General features: G+C 38.7%; 2 protein-coding genes across 2 annotated transcripts; both read right to left on the minus strand.

Moving 5' to 3' along the window:
* Positions 1-4,103: 4,103 nt before the first annotated feature.
* On the minus strand, positions 4,104-10,419 carry LOC117144277 (esterase B1). The gene is made up of 4 exons (XM_033309380.1): positions 9,927-10,419; positions 6,682-6,994; positions 5,272-6,159; positions 4,104-5,046 (listed from the first exon to the last, which is right to left on the minus strand). The coding sequence occupies exons 1-4, from the start codon at positions 9,971-9,973 to the stop codon at positions 4,570-4,572; spliced, it is 1,725 nt and encodes a 574-aa protein (XP_033165271.1). The 5' UTR covers positions 9,974-10,419; the 3' UTR covers positions 4,104-4,569.
* Positions 10,420-13,240: 2,821 nt separating this feature from the next.
* Positions 13,241-13,903, minus strand: LOC117144280 (ubiquitin-conjugating enzyme E2-18 kDa). Its single transcript, XM_033309382.1, has one exon. The coding sequence runs from the start codon at positions 13,788-13,790 to the stop codon at positions 13,329-13,331; it is 462 nt and encodes a 153-aa protein (XP_033165273.1). The 5' UTR covers positions 13,791-13,903; the 3' UTR covers positions 13,241-13,328.
* Positions 13,904-14,003: the final 100 nt, after the last annotated feature.

Consider the following 14,003-nt stretch of genomic DNA (forward strand, 5'->3'; position numbering starts at 1 on the left):
CACCCATAGATAGCAGTAATCGTATTGATTCGCACTGGTAACCAGTTGTGATTTCGCTGATTCGACAATATTTTGTATATTGGTTCTTTTTTGTTTGATGGGGGTGTCATGCGACGGTAATCTTTATGGCCCACTCATACTTTGATAAGAAAGCGTGAAGCCAATTTCACGAATGAGTCACATTATTTTATTGGAGGGTCTTCTAGGAAGCTGGAATCGGGAAATAAATATTTGGCGTTGAAAGGGATACTAGAATTGGTGAAATAATGTTCGAAGGACTTGTGCCGATTATCCCTCATTATTTGATCAAGAAGTTCTTCTGAACTTAAAGACAATTCTGCTGAACATTTTTAGGAAAATTACGTAGTTGTTCCTTATAAATAATTTACTAGTTGTTAAATGTTAGTGGAAAAATTTCTGGTTTGATAGGTGTATAAATACATTTATAAGGAAATAATGACATTGCAAAGCTGATTCTATTACACTTTGTAACTATGTATGCACATGGATTATGGATTTTATTGCTTTTGTATATATACACACATACATTTTTAGGCCTATTTCCGCAAAATGCCTGAATATTAATAAATTAGATATACCCCTTGGGCAATTAAGAAATTAGTATATTTTAGTACGTTTTTGTAATTAAATGATAATATTATTACTTATTATTATATATTTTGATATTTTTGGGTCTGTTTTCCCAGTCATATCGATTACTTCATCCTGATGGTAGGCCATTCTGAAATTAAAATGTACTCCTTGAATAAAGTCGTCCATTATGAACTAGTCCTTCTATTTCTGTTTTTATTGGTGCCACTGGGGCAGTGTAAACAAAGCCAAGTGACGAAAACAAAACAGGGGAAGAAGGCAGTATAAACACAGCTGACTGAAGGACCTGACTCCTGTTGCTACAAGCACTGCTCAAAAGCTTTTTCCCCCAAAGCTCCTTAACTTGCAAACTACTTTGTGTTCGCATTATTGTGCCATTTGATTTGGTCTGCCCCAAGTAATTGCCTCTAGTTATGGTCAGTTCTAGTTTCAGTTTAGCTGGGCACGCAACTGCCGCAGACTGGAATCAGCGAAGATTACACCTAATCAAATTATGGGTTGAATTAATGGAGCTTTGGTGCTTTATCGACTGAGAAAAATAACGCATTAATAACTAATAACACTTTTATATCCCTTTAAAGAGAAACATTTCAAGCCAGGGTCTGTTTACTAAAATCTATTAAAGATATATTGCAACATTGATATATATATATTTTTTTTTTTAATTTGATTCACCAAGACATGACGGTTTTTCTGAGTGCACACTCATTTGAGTAGCCGACAGATTTGTTTATACTTATGATATGCTAAATAAATAACCTTGGCCGGGGGGTAATATAAACTCTCGTGACTTTTGGCGCTTATGTTGCCATGCGCTTTCGCTTGCCGAGCTTTTCAATCTGAATCGGCTTCTATATAGTTACTCGCTATATGGATTAAAGTGCTCTCCGGTTGTATCTGTATCTGTGTAATCCGCTCTGGGAACGATCGCGTGCTTTTTTTGGTCGGCACGTTTTTCGCTATACATATGTATGTACATATGTGTGAATGCTTCTCTAATTCATTTAAATCAATTTAAGTAAAGTTGTCGTTTTTTGTGCAACTCAGCAGCGACTATTTCTGGCATTGTCAGACCGCCACATTGTCGCACATTGTTAGATTTTAAATGATTTTAATTAAGCCAAAATGATTCCAATCAGTGGCAACTGAAAATGTATTAATAATAGAAAAAGTTCGCCACTCTGAATATTGTTCTCGGGGGTTTACTCTCGCCATATGCTGCCCCCAAATTTTTCGCTTGATTTTTTTATTATATTGTTTTCAAATGCACGGCGAACAATAAGATTGAGATTCAGAAGATAAGCAATGCCATTCAGAATTTATATATAAATACATTTTTGGTTTCCGGATTATTTAGTTATATTACTGTACTCACAGGAAGCAATTTCCCCTAAAATATATGGCTTAAACTATTTTTTGCTTATGTTATAATGATTTAATATATTGTTACATTTTGAAGAACATTATTTAGCGTGTTTCTTTTGGTGGGAGTAAAATATGGCACATCGTTTTGTATTGGAATTTAGGGCAGTGAGCAAATGCTTTTCCAAAAGCAACAAGTTCTAAGAATTATGTATTCATTTTGTGAAAAACTCCTCGCTTGCATTTCCCGCCACAAACAGGGCCAAGAAAATGTTAATGGAATATCAAATGTCCAGGAGCTGAGTGGAAACAACGTGCTAGTTCAGCGGTTCAAGTCGCACATGATAATCATGAGCATTTCGCGCCGCGCAACAATTGCCTCATGAATTTTTCAAAGGCGAATCGAATCAAAGTGGACCCTTTGCCACGCCCTCTCATCAGCGTCCCCCTTTTCCGCCCTGCAAAGTCATAATTTTCCGGCAGTTCGCGTGACTTTTCCATGCCATTTCGTGACTTGATTACAGCGCTTGCTTAACATGCGCCCTTGTTTTTGTTTTCGCTGCGCAAGGATAATTGGAGGAGGTCCTGTTCCCGACGTTGAATATTACACCGACCCATCAGGGCACCATTCCCTTTCATTGCTTCTGCACGTGACACCGAACTATTGTCTGTGATTTTAAAAATCCGAACCAACCCATTTGACACACTTAGGACTCACTTGAGGGGACTAAATGTAATGGGATAGCTCCTTAGAAAAAAACCTTTTCCAATTTTATTGATACTAGCGATTCTCAGGACCTTTCGGGTGGCGTAAATGGAGAAATTTATTTTCATCTATGGTAGCTCATGGAAAAGACAGAAACCTTTATAAATTCCAAAAAGTTTAAAAGCATTTCATAAATTTGAAAGTAAAATTTTGATTGTGAATTGAACTTCAGTTTATTATAACATGCTTCGCATTTTTTATATGAAATTATACTTTTTTGAGGCATTTAATACAATTTTACAACGTTTAAATCGTAAACAGATATAAAAAAAAGTATTAGTTGAAATTTCTGATCAAAGTAACCGAAACCCTTGATCAATCAATTCAATTAATTATCAGTTTAATAACAATTAATTAGTTTATATAAACAAAACCTCTTTGTTTTTCGGAACATTTGCTTTGCAATTGTTTTGTGAAGTAGGTAACTTAAAATCGCACTTGCTTATCTTGCGATAAGAACCGTTGTTCAAGCTGATAATTTAGGTGCTGTAAGTTATTACATATGTATGTAACATGTCTGATGACTTGTTGTGCATGTGTGCCCACAAAAACCGAATAATCCCTAAAATCTTTGCCGGCATTTTACCGACCAAAATCATTGCATACTTTGTGGCAGCCACAACAATTCCATCCCAAAATTAAAGCATCCCAAAAAGTCGGCCCGACAAACGCGGCGAACAGAAAGTTCCTGCAAATTTGCTAAGCACCTGTAAATAATAATTACAGTATTACAGCATAAACAAAATGGCGAAAAATCCCGTTGTTGGGCAAAGGTCAACGGAAGTCAACGCAACCGAGCTAAGTAAATTTGAAGCACGTGTAAGTTTTTAATTACAATTAATGGTGGGTGGTATTCGAGGTTCAGAGGCTAACGACTTTGTTGTGTGTGGGTGTGTGTGTGTGTGACTTGTGTTTATAGCGGGCTTTGAAGTTGCCATAGACACAAACACATAAGCCCAAAGCGTTGGATGGTGTTATTGTGAAATGTGTGGTGGTGTGGGTGTTCGATGTACGCCGCATGCACATGTGTTTGTGCACAGGTGTGCGCGCGCTTTTCGTCCTGTCACCTGACAGCCTTCATCTGTATGCGTGTGCTGCTTCGTCGGTGAGCGGGTGTTAATATTGTCATGTTTGAGCGTTTAAGTATTTTTATTATCATAACATGTAACACGCTAGGCTTTCGCAAGGATTTAACCAATACAGACGCACGCGTGATTCTGTCACTCAAACAAAGTAATAATAATTATAATCAGATCAATGTCTTTGATTTTTTACTCAATTCTTAACCATAAGTAAATTAGCTTTGCTTAAAAATCGAAAACAATAATACATTTAAAAAGAATAAAAAAATAAATACATGAAGTCATATTGATGGAAAATTTTTATTGAAAATTTAAACAGATTTTTTAATTAACAATCTATTAGCTTTTGTTTTATGATAAAATAACAAACTAGACAGAAAAGTACCTTAAAATTAAGTTTAATTTCTAAAATGTATGTATCACTTTTTTTTTTTGCTTACCCAACGCGAACTCCCATCACATTTTGTGCCGTAATGCAAAAACAATTCCGTTTGGCCTTTAAATTTAGATGGCCAACTTTCAAGCAAACAAAATATTTACCCACTCATGTTTGCGTATAGATTTTTGTAATTGCCCTTACTGCCAAGCATTTAAAAATCGCTATTTACATGTGTACATTTGATGTGCGTTTAAGGCCACCCCAGGGCCAGTTAAGGATCTACATATATCTAAGGCTTATGCTATATTGCTATGGATATGGTAAATGGATGCGATGGGGAGGGTCGGGGAAGGTCGATGGGTGGGCCTTCAGTAGAGGAGTTCCCTGTCGTAGATGCTGTCCCAAAGTCTCAGCTTCTCGGCTTCGGGCAAATCAATCACATGCACATCGTGCGATATATTCAGGCACTGGAACACCTTATCATCCTTCGAAATGGGCAGCCACGCGCCCCGCGGCTGTTCCTTCTCATCCTGGCAGACCATTGGGATGTTGGGATCCCCGGAAATGGCGAAGTGAACGATCATGGATACCAAACGCTTTATGGTCTTGAATTCGGCTGTGCGACGTTTCAGCTTCTTGGCAGCCGCATTGTAGAACAAATACGACAGATCATCCGCGTGACAGGTGCCGCGCACCTTGCGGCCACAGGTGATAATACGCATGATATTAAAGTGCTTCGAGTCGAAATCAAAGCGGTACAGGAATGTTGGGGCCAATGGGGCGTGGTGTGCACGCGAGAGCAAAGTCCTATGAATGCCGTGCCAGAAATATTTGTACGAGAAGAGCTGGAAAATTAAGTAATTTTATTTTAGTCAATTGCCTAGATAAATAAGAGAATAATAAGATAAGATAACTGGGATCTACTGATATCATACAATAAGATAGATTACTAATAGCGTAAGTATGTAATGATTTTGAAAACATATCAATTTCATTAGAAACCGAAATGCATCTTAATCTTAAAGTTAATAAGATAAATTTTAATAACCAATTTATTTATCGAAACTTACATCGCTGTACTCCAATATGGTCTTCCTGCCAGGAGTCCTGTCGCCGAAATATAGCTCTCGTACTTTCTTTCCAAAGGCTTTTCTTTGCTGCTCATCGACGTGGGCATCTTGGGGCGCCAGGTTCTCGCAGTCACCCAGGTGGCAAAGCAGCTCCGGCCACTTGTTAACCTCGGGAAACATGAGAAGACCTTCGAAGGAGTTTCCTCCGATAACCATGGGAATGCTGTTGCCCCAACAGTCCCGCATCATCTCCAGTGGCGACTTGGGAATCACACAGTGAGGCGTCAAATAGGGCTCGATGGTGGGTCCAAAGCTGAACATGGTCAACCGCTGGTGCCGCTCCTCCATGGTGATGATATCCTCGGCCACCTTCAGCATGCTACTGGCCTTGCACTTCTTGAGATGGGCAAATATGTCGCGATCTTTGGCTTCTCCTGTGTACCCAGTGGCCTGTGCCAGGCGATAGGGCCAGTTTATGTGGGTTGGGGTCTGAGCCCAGGGCGCCAGTGCGGATCCCGACATGATAACAGTCTTGTGGAATAGTCCCTTGGCCTGATCCGTCAGCATCATATAATGTGTGGATGCACCTCCAGCACTCTCACCGAAAATGGTTATATTATCGGGATCGCCACCAAAGAACTGGCAATTCCGTTTGACCCATCGCAAGGCCATGACCTGATCCTTTAGTCCTGCGTTTCCAGGAACATCCAGTTCTTCGTCTGCCAGACTAAGGAATCCTAGGGCTCCTAACCGATAGGATATTACGACCAGGACGACATGTTCCATCATTATGTAGTCCGGGCTGTACAAGTCCCGCGAGGCTTCTCCCATTTGGAATCCACCGCCATAGATCCAAACCAGAACCGGCAGAGGTCTGTGTGGATGTAACTTAAAAAAAAAGTAATAATCCATATTATATGCCAGACAAAACGTATAAATGTTTTAGTAGAAAACATAACTCTTAAACCCGTATATAATAATTACTATACGAGTTGTGCAATAATTCTTTATCATCAGGTCTATTAAAATGTCGTAGATTATAAAACGTGACTTATCTTACGAATTCATTTTGTTTCCAGCATTAAAATATATATCAGAAAATTGCATATAATGTACATCGTTGCTTAATTGTCTTTAGAAGAAGATAATTTAATCATTAACTCTCTAACTACCATTTCAACTATGGTTCTAATTTTAAATCTGATCTAAGAATATATATAAGTGAGCTTCCTTCAGAAGAAACAATCATGGTTTTATGTTTACATTTTTGTTCTACACCTTAAGCTTAAAAATTCAAAATTATTATTTATACCAAATAGTAAAATACTTCATATGATTCAAAATCAAAATCATCAATACTAAATCGATTAAAATTTCCTCGTGCACCTGTTGTTTGGTTCTTTAACTCACCTCCCTGGTGTAGACATTGAGGTACAGGCAGTCCTCGCTGCCTTGCACCTGCTTCAGAACGATGTTGACCTGGCAGGGCTTGGCGCGAACATGGGTGCACCGCTTGACCTCTGACCAGTGCTCGGGCTCCACGGGCGCCTTGAAGCGGAGCTCGCCCACCGGCGGCTTGGCGAACGGGATGCCCTCGAAGCTGTAGTAGTTGTTGCCGTAGATGGACTGCCACTTCACCCCCTTCACCTTTCCGTAGACCGTGTCGGCGATGACCTTGTCATTGCTGCGCAGGCGCTGCTGGTTTGTCTTGAACTTGACGTAGCTGCAAGGATAAATATGTGAATAAATTAACTTAAAGTAAATCAAAGGAAGCAGAGTAGGAAACACTTGACTGGAAAACCCAACTCTCCGAGTGTTTGGCAATTCGCTTTCAGTTTTGTTTGTAAACAAATGCTGGGCGGCGGGTTTGTCGTACTGTTCTTTTCTTTGCGAATTTTCAATTAGCGCGTAAACAAATTCAAATATAAATAGCCAATAGTGAAAATAGAATGAGTGTGTGAAGTGATGAGGTGGGTGATGCCCTGTAAGCACAAGCAAATTATGCCAAAGTCAAATTATTAACAACCTTCAAAGGGCAGGTAGGTTCAGTAAAAACTTTTAAGAATATTTATTCTTTAAAATATTTATTTTCTCTTAAATAGCATGGGAATGCATTACTGATATGTATTAAAAAAATACAACACAGTAGACAGTTATTAGCTAGTTATTAATCTTAGCTATATAATGGAATTAATATATGGTTAAAAGAAGTTTATATTAGGGAAACCCATAACTTTAGTTCCGGGAAAAGGAGAAATATATTTTGTTCTTAAAATACGCAGTCTGATTGCATTTGAATGTGTTCACAGCGCACATATCATCGGAAATACCCTATATCAATGGAGGCGCGGCCCATTTGAATTTCAAGTGCGTTTTCATTTGGGAACGTGCTCTTCGAACGACGCGTGAGCCGATCCACAACAGATCGCCATACGCCGCCACAAAATAGATGGAATCATAAATGTCCAAATTCGCATTAAATAAAAGAAGACGGAATGCCCAGCCCAGACAAAAGTCAAGTACGATGCTCGCAAATCATGAGAGCAAACGGGTCTACGAGTAGTAAACAGTGGCACCGATTAATTAACAGCTGCCCGGCGTCTACTTCTGGCGCTTTTGAAGCCCCGGCCTTGAGGAAATTCCAGTAGAAATCTTTTTTTTTCAGATGCAATCAGTGCGATCTGTTAGAGATCAAGTGCTAATTACAACTGGCGGCCAGTCGAGGCCGAGCCCTAACATACAGTCATCTAATAACTAGTATTCTAGCCGAGAACTTGTTTCCCGTCGATACAGAATTTAATTATTTTCACCTTAATAAACCAGAGTCCACATCTGCATTGCGAAATGAATATGAACTTTTACTTTTCTGGGAATAAGAATTAAAGGATTAAGAAATCCGAATTTTATTCCATTTCAAGCACATTTGTCTGTATTTTTTTGAAAAAAATAAACTGTGCGACGTGCAACTCAAAATATTTACAAATTTATATACATATGAGGGGATATGAAATGGAAATGAAAGTGGAAAATTTCGGAAAATCAATCAATTTTGCCATGCATCAAAGCATTGCATGCGGGTCAATGGCATTTTGCTAGAGTGCACTCTGTATTCAATATTATTTTCCATGGAAAATAAATAAAGCATGTATAATATTCCACATTTTTCATCTATCAAATTCAATCACTCGTGTGTAAGGCGAACCAGAAAGTTATAAACGGCCGTGAATTTTCTCTCGAATTTTTTTTTTAAACAATTTAGGTTCTTGACAAAGGATGAGGAAATATTTACAGCTGTTTCTAGTTGACTAATCGCACTCTTTTAAATTGCTGACTAGTTTTAAAATAGTTGGAATAAACGTACGTTTTGTGCTCGAAAGTTCGTATCCAAATAATTTACAACAATGCGAAATTTATACAAAACTTAAAATAAAACCAGGCCATTTGAAACAAGAAAAGGTAGTGTACGAAATAAACAGAAGTTTAAGTTTGTTGTCCGAAAGTCGAACATTTTGCATTCGTCCATTAAACTTCTTTGCTTCTTGTGTACCTTGCTTGACTTCTTCGTTTAACTTTTTAACTGCTATTTTTCTTCGGCTTCGTTGCTTTTAGCCAAGTTTTTACCTATAAGCATAAACTTTTGTGCTGAAGCTGCAAGTTATTGTAATTGCCTTGACATTTGCCAAACGTGATTCTTGTTAAATAATTTTTTCGATTGTCACCAGACAGTTTTTTAGCTTTTCAAAGAACTCAGTTGATAGAACGGCTCGTAAAAGACTGAAATCAGAGGATCGCAGACATTTGCTTTTTCTGACGCACCATATTAAGCTAGGGTAGTTTAAAATCTTATCAGCCTATTGCCCGATACCGATAATTGATAATTGGTTCAAACAGGAGGAACAGTAATAAGTTGTGCGTTATCAATTGTGTGTGACTCGCATCGACATAATTCGCTTGAACTTTTTCGCACTCAAGAGCCCCGATTCTGATTTCCAAAACTGATGTGTAATGTTCGGGCGGTACAACGTTCACACCAGATGTCTGCTGATCGTTTGGTGTTTCAATTTCATTGCTAAACTTTTGCGAGACTTCGGTTTGATGACGACTTGATTTGGTTATCGCCAATGCCGATGATGCGGATGCAGAATCGAGACATTATCGGCCGCTTTATGACTATTAATGAGACCCAAACGGTGAACCGGATTCGGGTCTTAGCTTTAGCCGCCTGTAATCGCTTGATAACAAATGAGGCTCGGCGGGCCGGACTTCTGTTATCAGGGCTTCTCAACTTGAGACTCGTATGGTCACGGCAACCGGGTGGTTATGGTACTAAAAAGCGTGGAACCCAATTGACCTTACTGATTGATGGATTTACTAGACTCCAGTGCATCGGAATGTTGGCTTCGGACAAACAAAAAAGCATCGTTTGCCATAAAGGCGGGCTTAAAAACAATAACCAAATTTAGAAATATTTGAATAGATTCTCTACACAGTCTTTTAAAGGTATAGTCTTTTCGCTATATGCTTGTGGTAAACATGATGAAATTAATGGGTGATAACAAATTTGTTTTGAAATCCTTCTGTTTTTGGCTTAATAGGTATTAATTCTTCATATGTTATAAATATGCATGACAACTGAAGGATTGGGGGGGACTTACTTCAGTGCAATGCGCATCTGATCGGCCACGGCTATATCGAATGACATCTTGCTGTGGTCTCACGCCGCTGGCCACAATCAATTCCCTTCCGGATATATTCGCCTATATATGCGAAACTATTGAATACACAAAACACAATTGGCAAGCTGCTCGAAATCCCAGTGAAAATAAACGAGGACGTCAATTTTATAAAACCCCAGCTGGACAACGGGGCGAATGCGTAACGGGAGTCGTATCAGCCGCCAGCCCTTAAACTTTTGATTTGTATATTTTTTTTTTTGTATTTTGCGGAATTAGTTTAGATTTCTATTTATTTCTCGCTTCACATAGCCCAATGTCACATCACTTGTTGCGGGCACCGTAACTGCTGCTCTGCTTTTACAGATGCGGAGTAATTGAAAAAAGGCACACCGAATCGCGGGAACGGGACGACTGTTACTGCCACTGATTTCCAGCCCGAGAATCTAAGGCTGCCGTTGCGCTTTACTCAGGGTCCGCTCGGCAACTGAGCATTTAAAGTAAGCGCCGGCTAAGTTTAGTGCCCGCCGACGTTCGTCTCGCACACACACAGCTTGTCGATGATGGTGATTTTTCCACTCGTTTGCCCATTCCGCACTGGCCACGGGGTCGTATGAGTGATATTCTAGCGCTAGCTGGCCGCACGTCTGTGTGCGCTGTGCACTCAAACAAATGCCTTGGGACACTCGGTCTGCTCGACTGAGCCGCTTGCTTGCTGGCTGTTCTGGGCGCCGTTGTTTTGTTTAGGCGTTATCGTTTTTGTTGCTGCCGCTTTGTTTATTGTTTATAGCATGCCCCGCCATTCGGCTATCAGCCCCCCGCGATTATTATTAATGTTATTGCGGTTTTTGGGCGGAGCTTCACTGCCGGGTTATATGGAAGTGATTACATTAATTGAGGCCTAAATCAATAAAATGCTGTCAACGATTCCCATAAACTTAAAACTAAATATTTACAGAGTGTAATTTTTTATAGGTTTTTCTTTTTATTGGCTCAGGAAAAGAAAGCTCATCATAGAATAATATTTAACCTAATAATAATTTATGAACATATAGTAACTTCGTTACTCAAGAAAAAATATAACTAGACTTCCCCTTAAACTTATAAAACGCAATTATATATATTTTACTTATTTATACACTATACAAACCAGTTTTCCGCATTAATAAGTTATTGAGTTAATTCAATTTGAGCTATTGAGCGCAAATAAATTTCTCTTAGATATGACCATGATAAAACTACATATATGGTGCAATTAGCAAAGTAACTGGGAATATTATCAACGGCTAGAATTAAAGAACAAAGGTATTACACGAAATCAATATAGAAATATTGATGACCATCAACAAAATATACTCCCAGCTAATTGAGTTCGTTCCACCATGAGGAAGCACCAGTAACACCATGTAGTTCATGTAATTATAGAATATTATATCGACTTCTCCACTATTTCCCCCCACTAAACCACGCAAACTTACGTGTTTGTTTCAAGTTCATTTCCATGTGATAAGTCAACGGCTTCAACAGAACAGAAATCGCTTTTCATTTTTATATGACAAATTTTTTTCCCAACGTAATTGGTCAATTAAAGTCAGCAACTGTTGACGCCGCTTTGAATTTATTTGTCGGTTAATTTATTGAGATCACATCATCTCTACCAGGTTTGAGTCCATTTTTATTGTTTGAACTGATGCCAAGCGGCTTGGATTTATGAGCAGGCAACTATTGTTTCAATATGTACTAACGTGTATTTGCGTTCCATTCTGGCGAAAAAAAACCTTATGCAATAAGCAAGTGGTTCTGTGCAGTGCAACTTACATAGGCCCATTAATAACTTGGAGGAAATTAAGCACTTCTGATGATAGGGCGACTCTGTTTATTTTCGATTGGGAAGGCAAAAACTACATAATGATATCGGTTTTTAAGAACTGTGGTTTTTAAGAACCCTTTTTAAAAAATGTTATAGAATACTAGTAAGTAGATAATTGGCATCCAAATTCCAGAGACAGAGACATTCCAGAAACGCTCCTTCTGCCTGTTACATACTTTTCAACGAACCTAGTATACCCATTTACTCTACATGTAACTGCTATAAAAATTAATAAATTTGAAAGAGCATAGGTAAGTAGTATACAACAATCTACAACAATCGAAGCAGTACGTATACAATTTTGACCGTGATCTACAACGTTTGAAAAAGTTACCAAGCATTTGGAAATGCTTTTTTGAACGAGTTTCTGCGTAGGCAGAAAGTTCCCAGCTGTTCTAAAGTTAAAAGCGTGTTAAGCTATTTAAAGCAGTTTTCCCGATTAACTACCAGGTTTTTTCAAAAGTGGTAAAATTAGTTTTGGTAATACCAAAGACTGGAATAATGTTCTAATGTCTAATGCTCTTGAATGAATTTTAATAAAACCGTGTTTATAGATGGAATTTTGTAATATATTTCCTGGCTGACGTCACTACTAGAACAATTAGTACAATTTTTTTTAATTTTGTCTCTTATACTTTCACTAAGTTTTCTCCTGAACCGTATTGTTTCAGGCTTGTTTTGCAATTCCTTTTGTTTTTGTGTTCTATTGGTATGATCAACTCGTTATAATCGGTAAATAACAGCAGACTTTTATTATCGTGTATATATGAAAGTGTGCTATTAGCCTTCGCAGACGCTACTGGTGCGCTTCGTCACTACGTGGACTGACTGACTGTCCACAGTGATGAATGTGGTCAATATTTAATAGCTTATGCTAATATGTGTATGTAAAAGCATTAGGTGAATATGATTGCTATACTTACCTATACGATATTGCCAAATGCGGTTTCCTGTCGTTTCTGTAAATGCTTTAATGTAATTTGATTAAACTCGTTATTTGTAGACAAAGGGGTGTGCTAAGTATCAAGTATATAAGTACATATATAGGATCACTATCCGAGTCGATCCGTTCATATTAACGTTGTGAACTCGGGAGTTATAAAGGCTAGAAAGTTAAAATTAATCATGCAGATCCTAGAGGCGCTGAAGCACGAGTTTGCTTAGTAGATTGCTATGTCACCGCCCACAATCACCACAAAAAGTCACATCCACAGTTTTAAATATTTCGTTTTTTTTTTTCATTTTACTTTTTGTGTTGCCAAATTGGCTACAATTGTAGCAATAAACCAACAACATGTATTCCACGCGTACCAACGGCAACAATTTTTTCACGACCACAATTTTGAAAAATATTTTGGTTTTCTTATTAGCTGTACTTTTTTCTTGCCCATTTCTATCGAATTACCGTCCATTTAATACATTCAAAAAAAGGACAACTTATGTCTGACAAGTTTTAATTGATGGTCCAAACTATATATAATTTTTATATACAACTAAATGTGAGCTGCGGCTGACTACTCTGGTCGCTTCTCCGCATTCTTCTTGGTGAACTCTTCGGCCGTCTTCATGAACTTCTTGTGCTCCTTTACGAACTCCTCGGCCAGGTCGGAACGAAGCGGATGTTCTGGCTCCGGGTTGTGGACGATGGCTACCAGGGCCTGGAGCACCTGCTCTGTGCGCGTTGTGGGCTTCCAGTTGTCTGTGCTGATGATGGGCAGGCACACCTCTCCCTTCTCGTCGACGTTGGGGTGATAGATTTTCGACTTGAATAGGATTTTTGGGGGCATAAAGGGATACTGGGGCGGGAAGTTTATTTCGATGCGGAAGGCGCCCTTGTTGTAGGGCGCCTTTTCCGGAACCAAAAGACCCGTCCACACCAGCAGGGACTCATCGCTACTCTCGATGTTGCGCAGAGTGCTCATCTTGGCCTCAATCAGATCGGAGAGTTCCCGTGTTAGACGACGAGTGGCAGCCATTCTATTAACGGGATCGGAGTTCCTTTCCTTTGTTTTCCCTAGATCTCGGAAAAAAACTTGTCAATTTATAAAAGTCTAAAAACCTAATTTTCCTATTGTTCTTGACAGTAAAGTCAAAAAGGCCTGTCGAACTTTGTTGTTATAATCAAACTTATTAAGAAGTTATTAAATATAAATAATAAAATAGTGATAAATAGAAATATATATTTTTAA

This window comes from Drosophila mauritiana, chromosome 3R (assembly GCF_004382145.1).
Source record: "Drosophila mauritiana strain mau12 chromosome 3R, ASM438214v1, whole genome shotgun sequence".
Classification (NCBI taxonomy): domain Eukaryota; kingdom Metazoa; phylum Arthropoda; class Insecta; order Diptera; family Drosophilidae; genus Drosophila; species Drosophila mauritiana.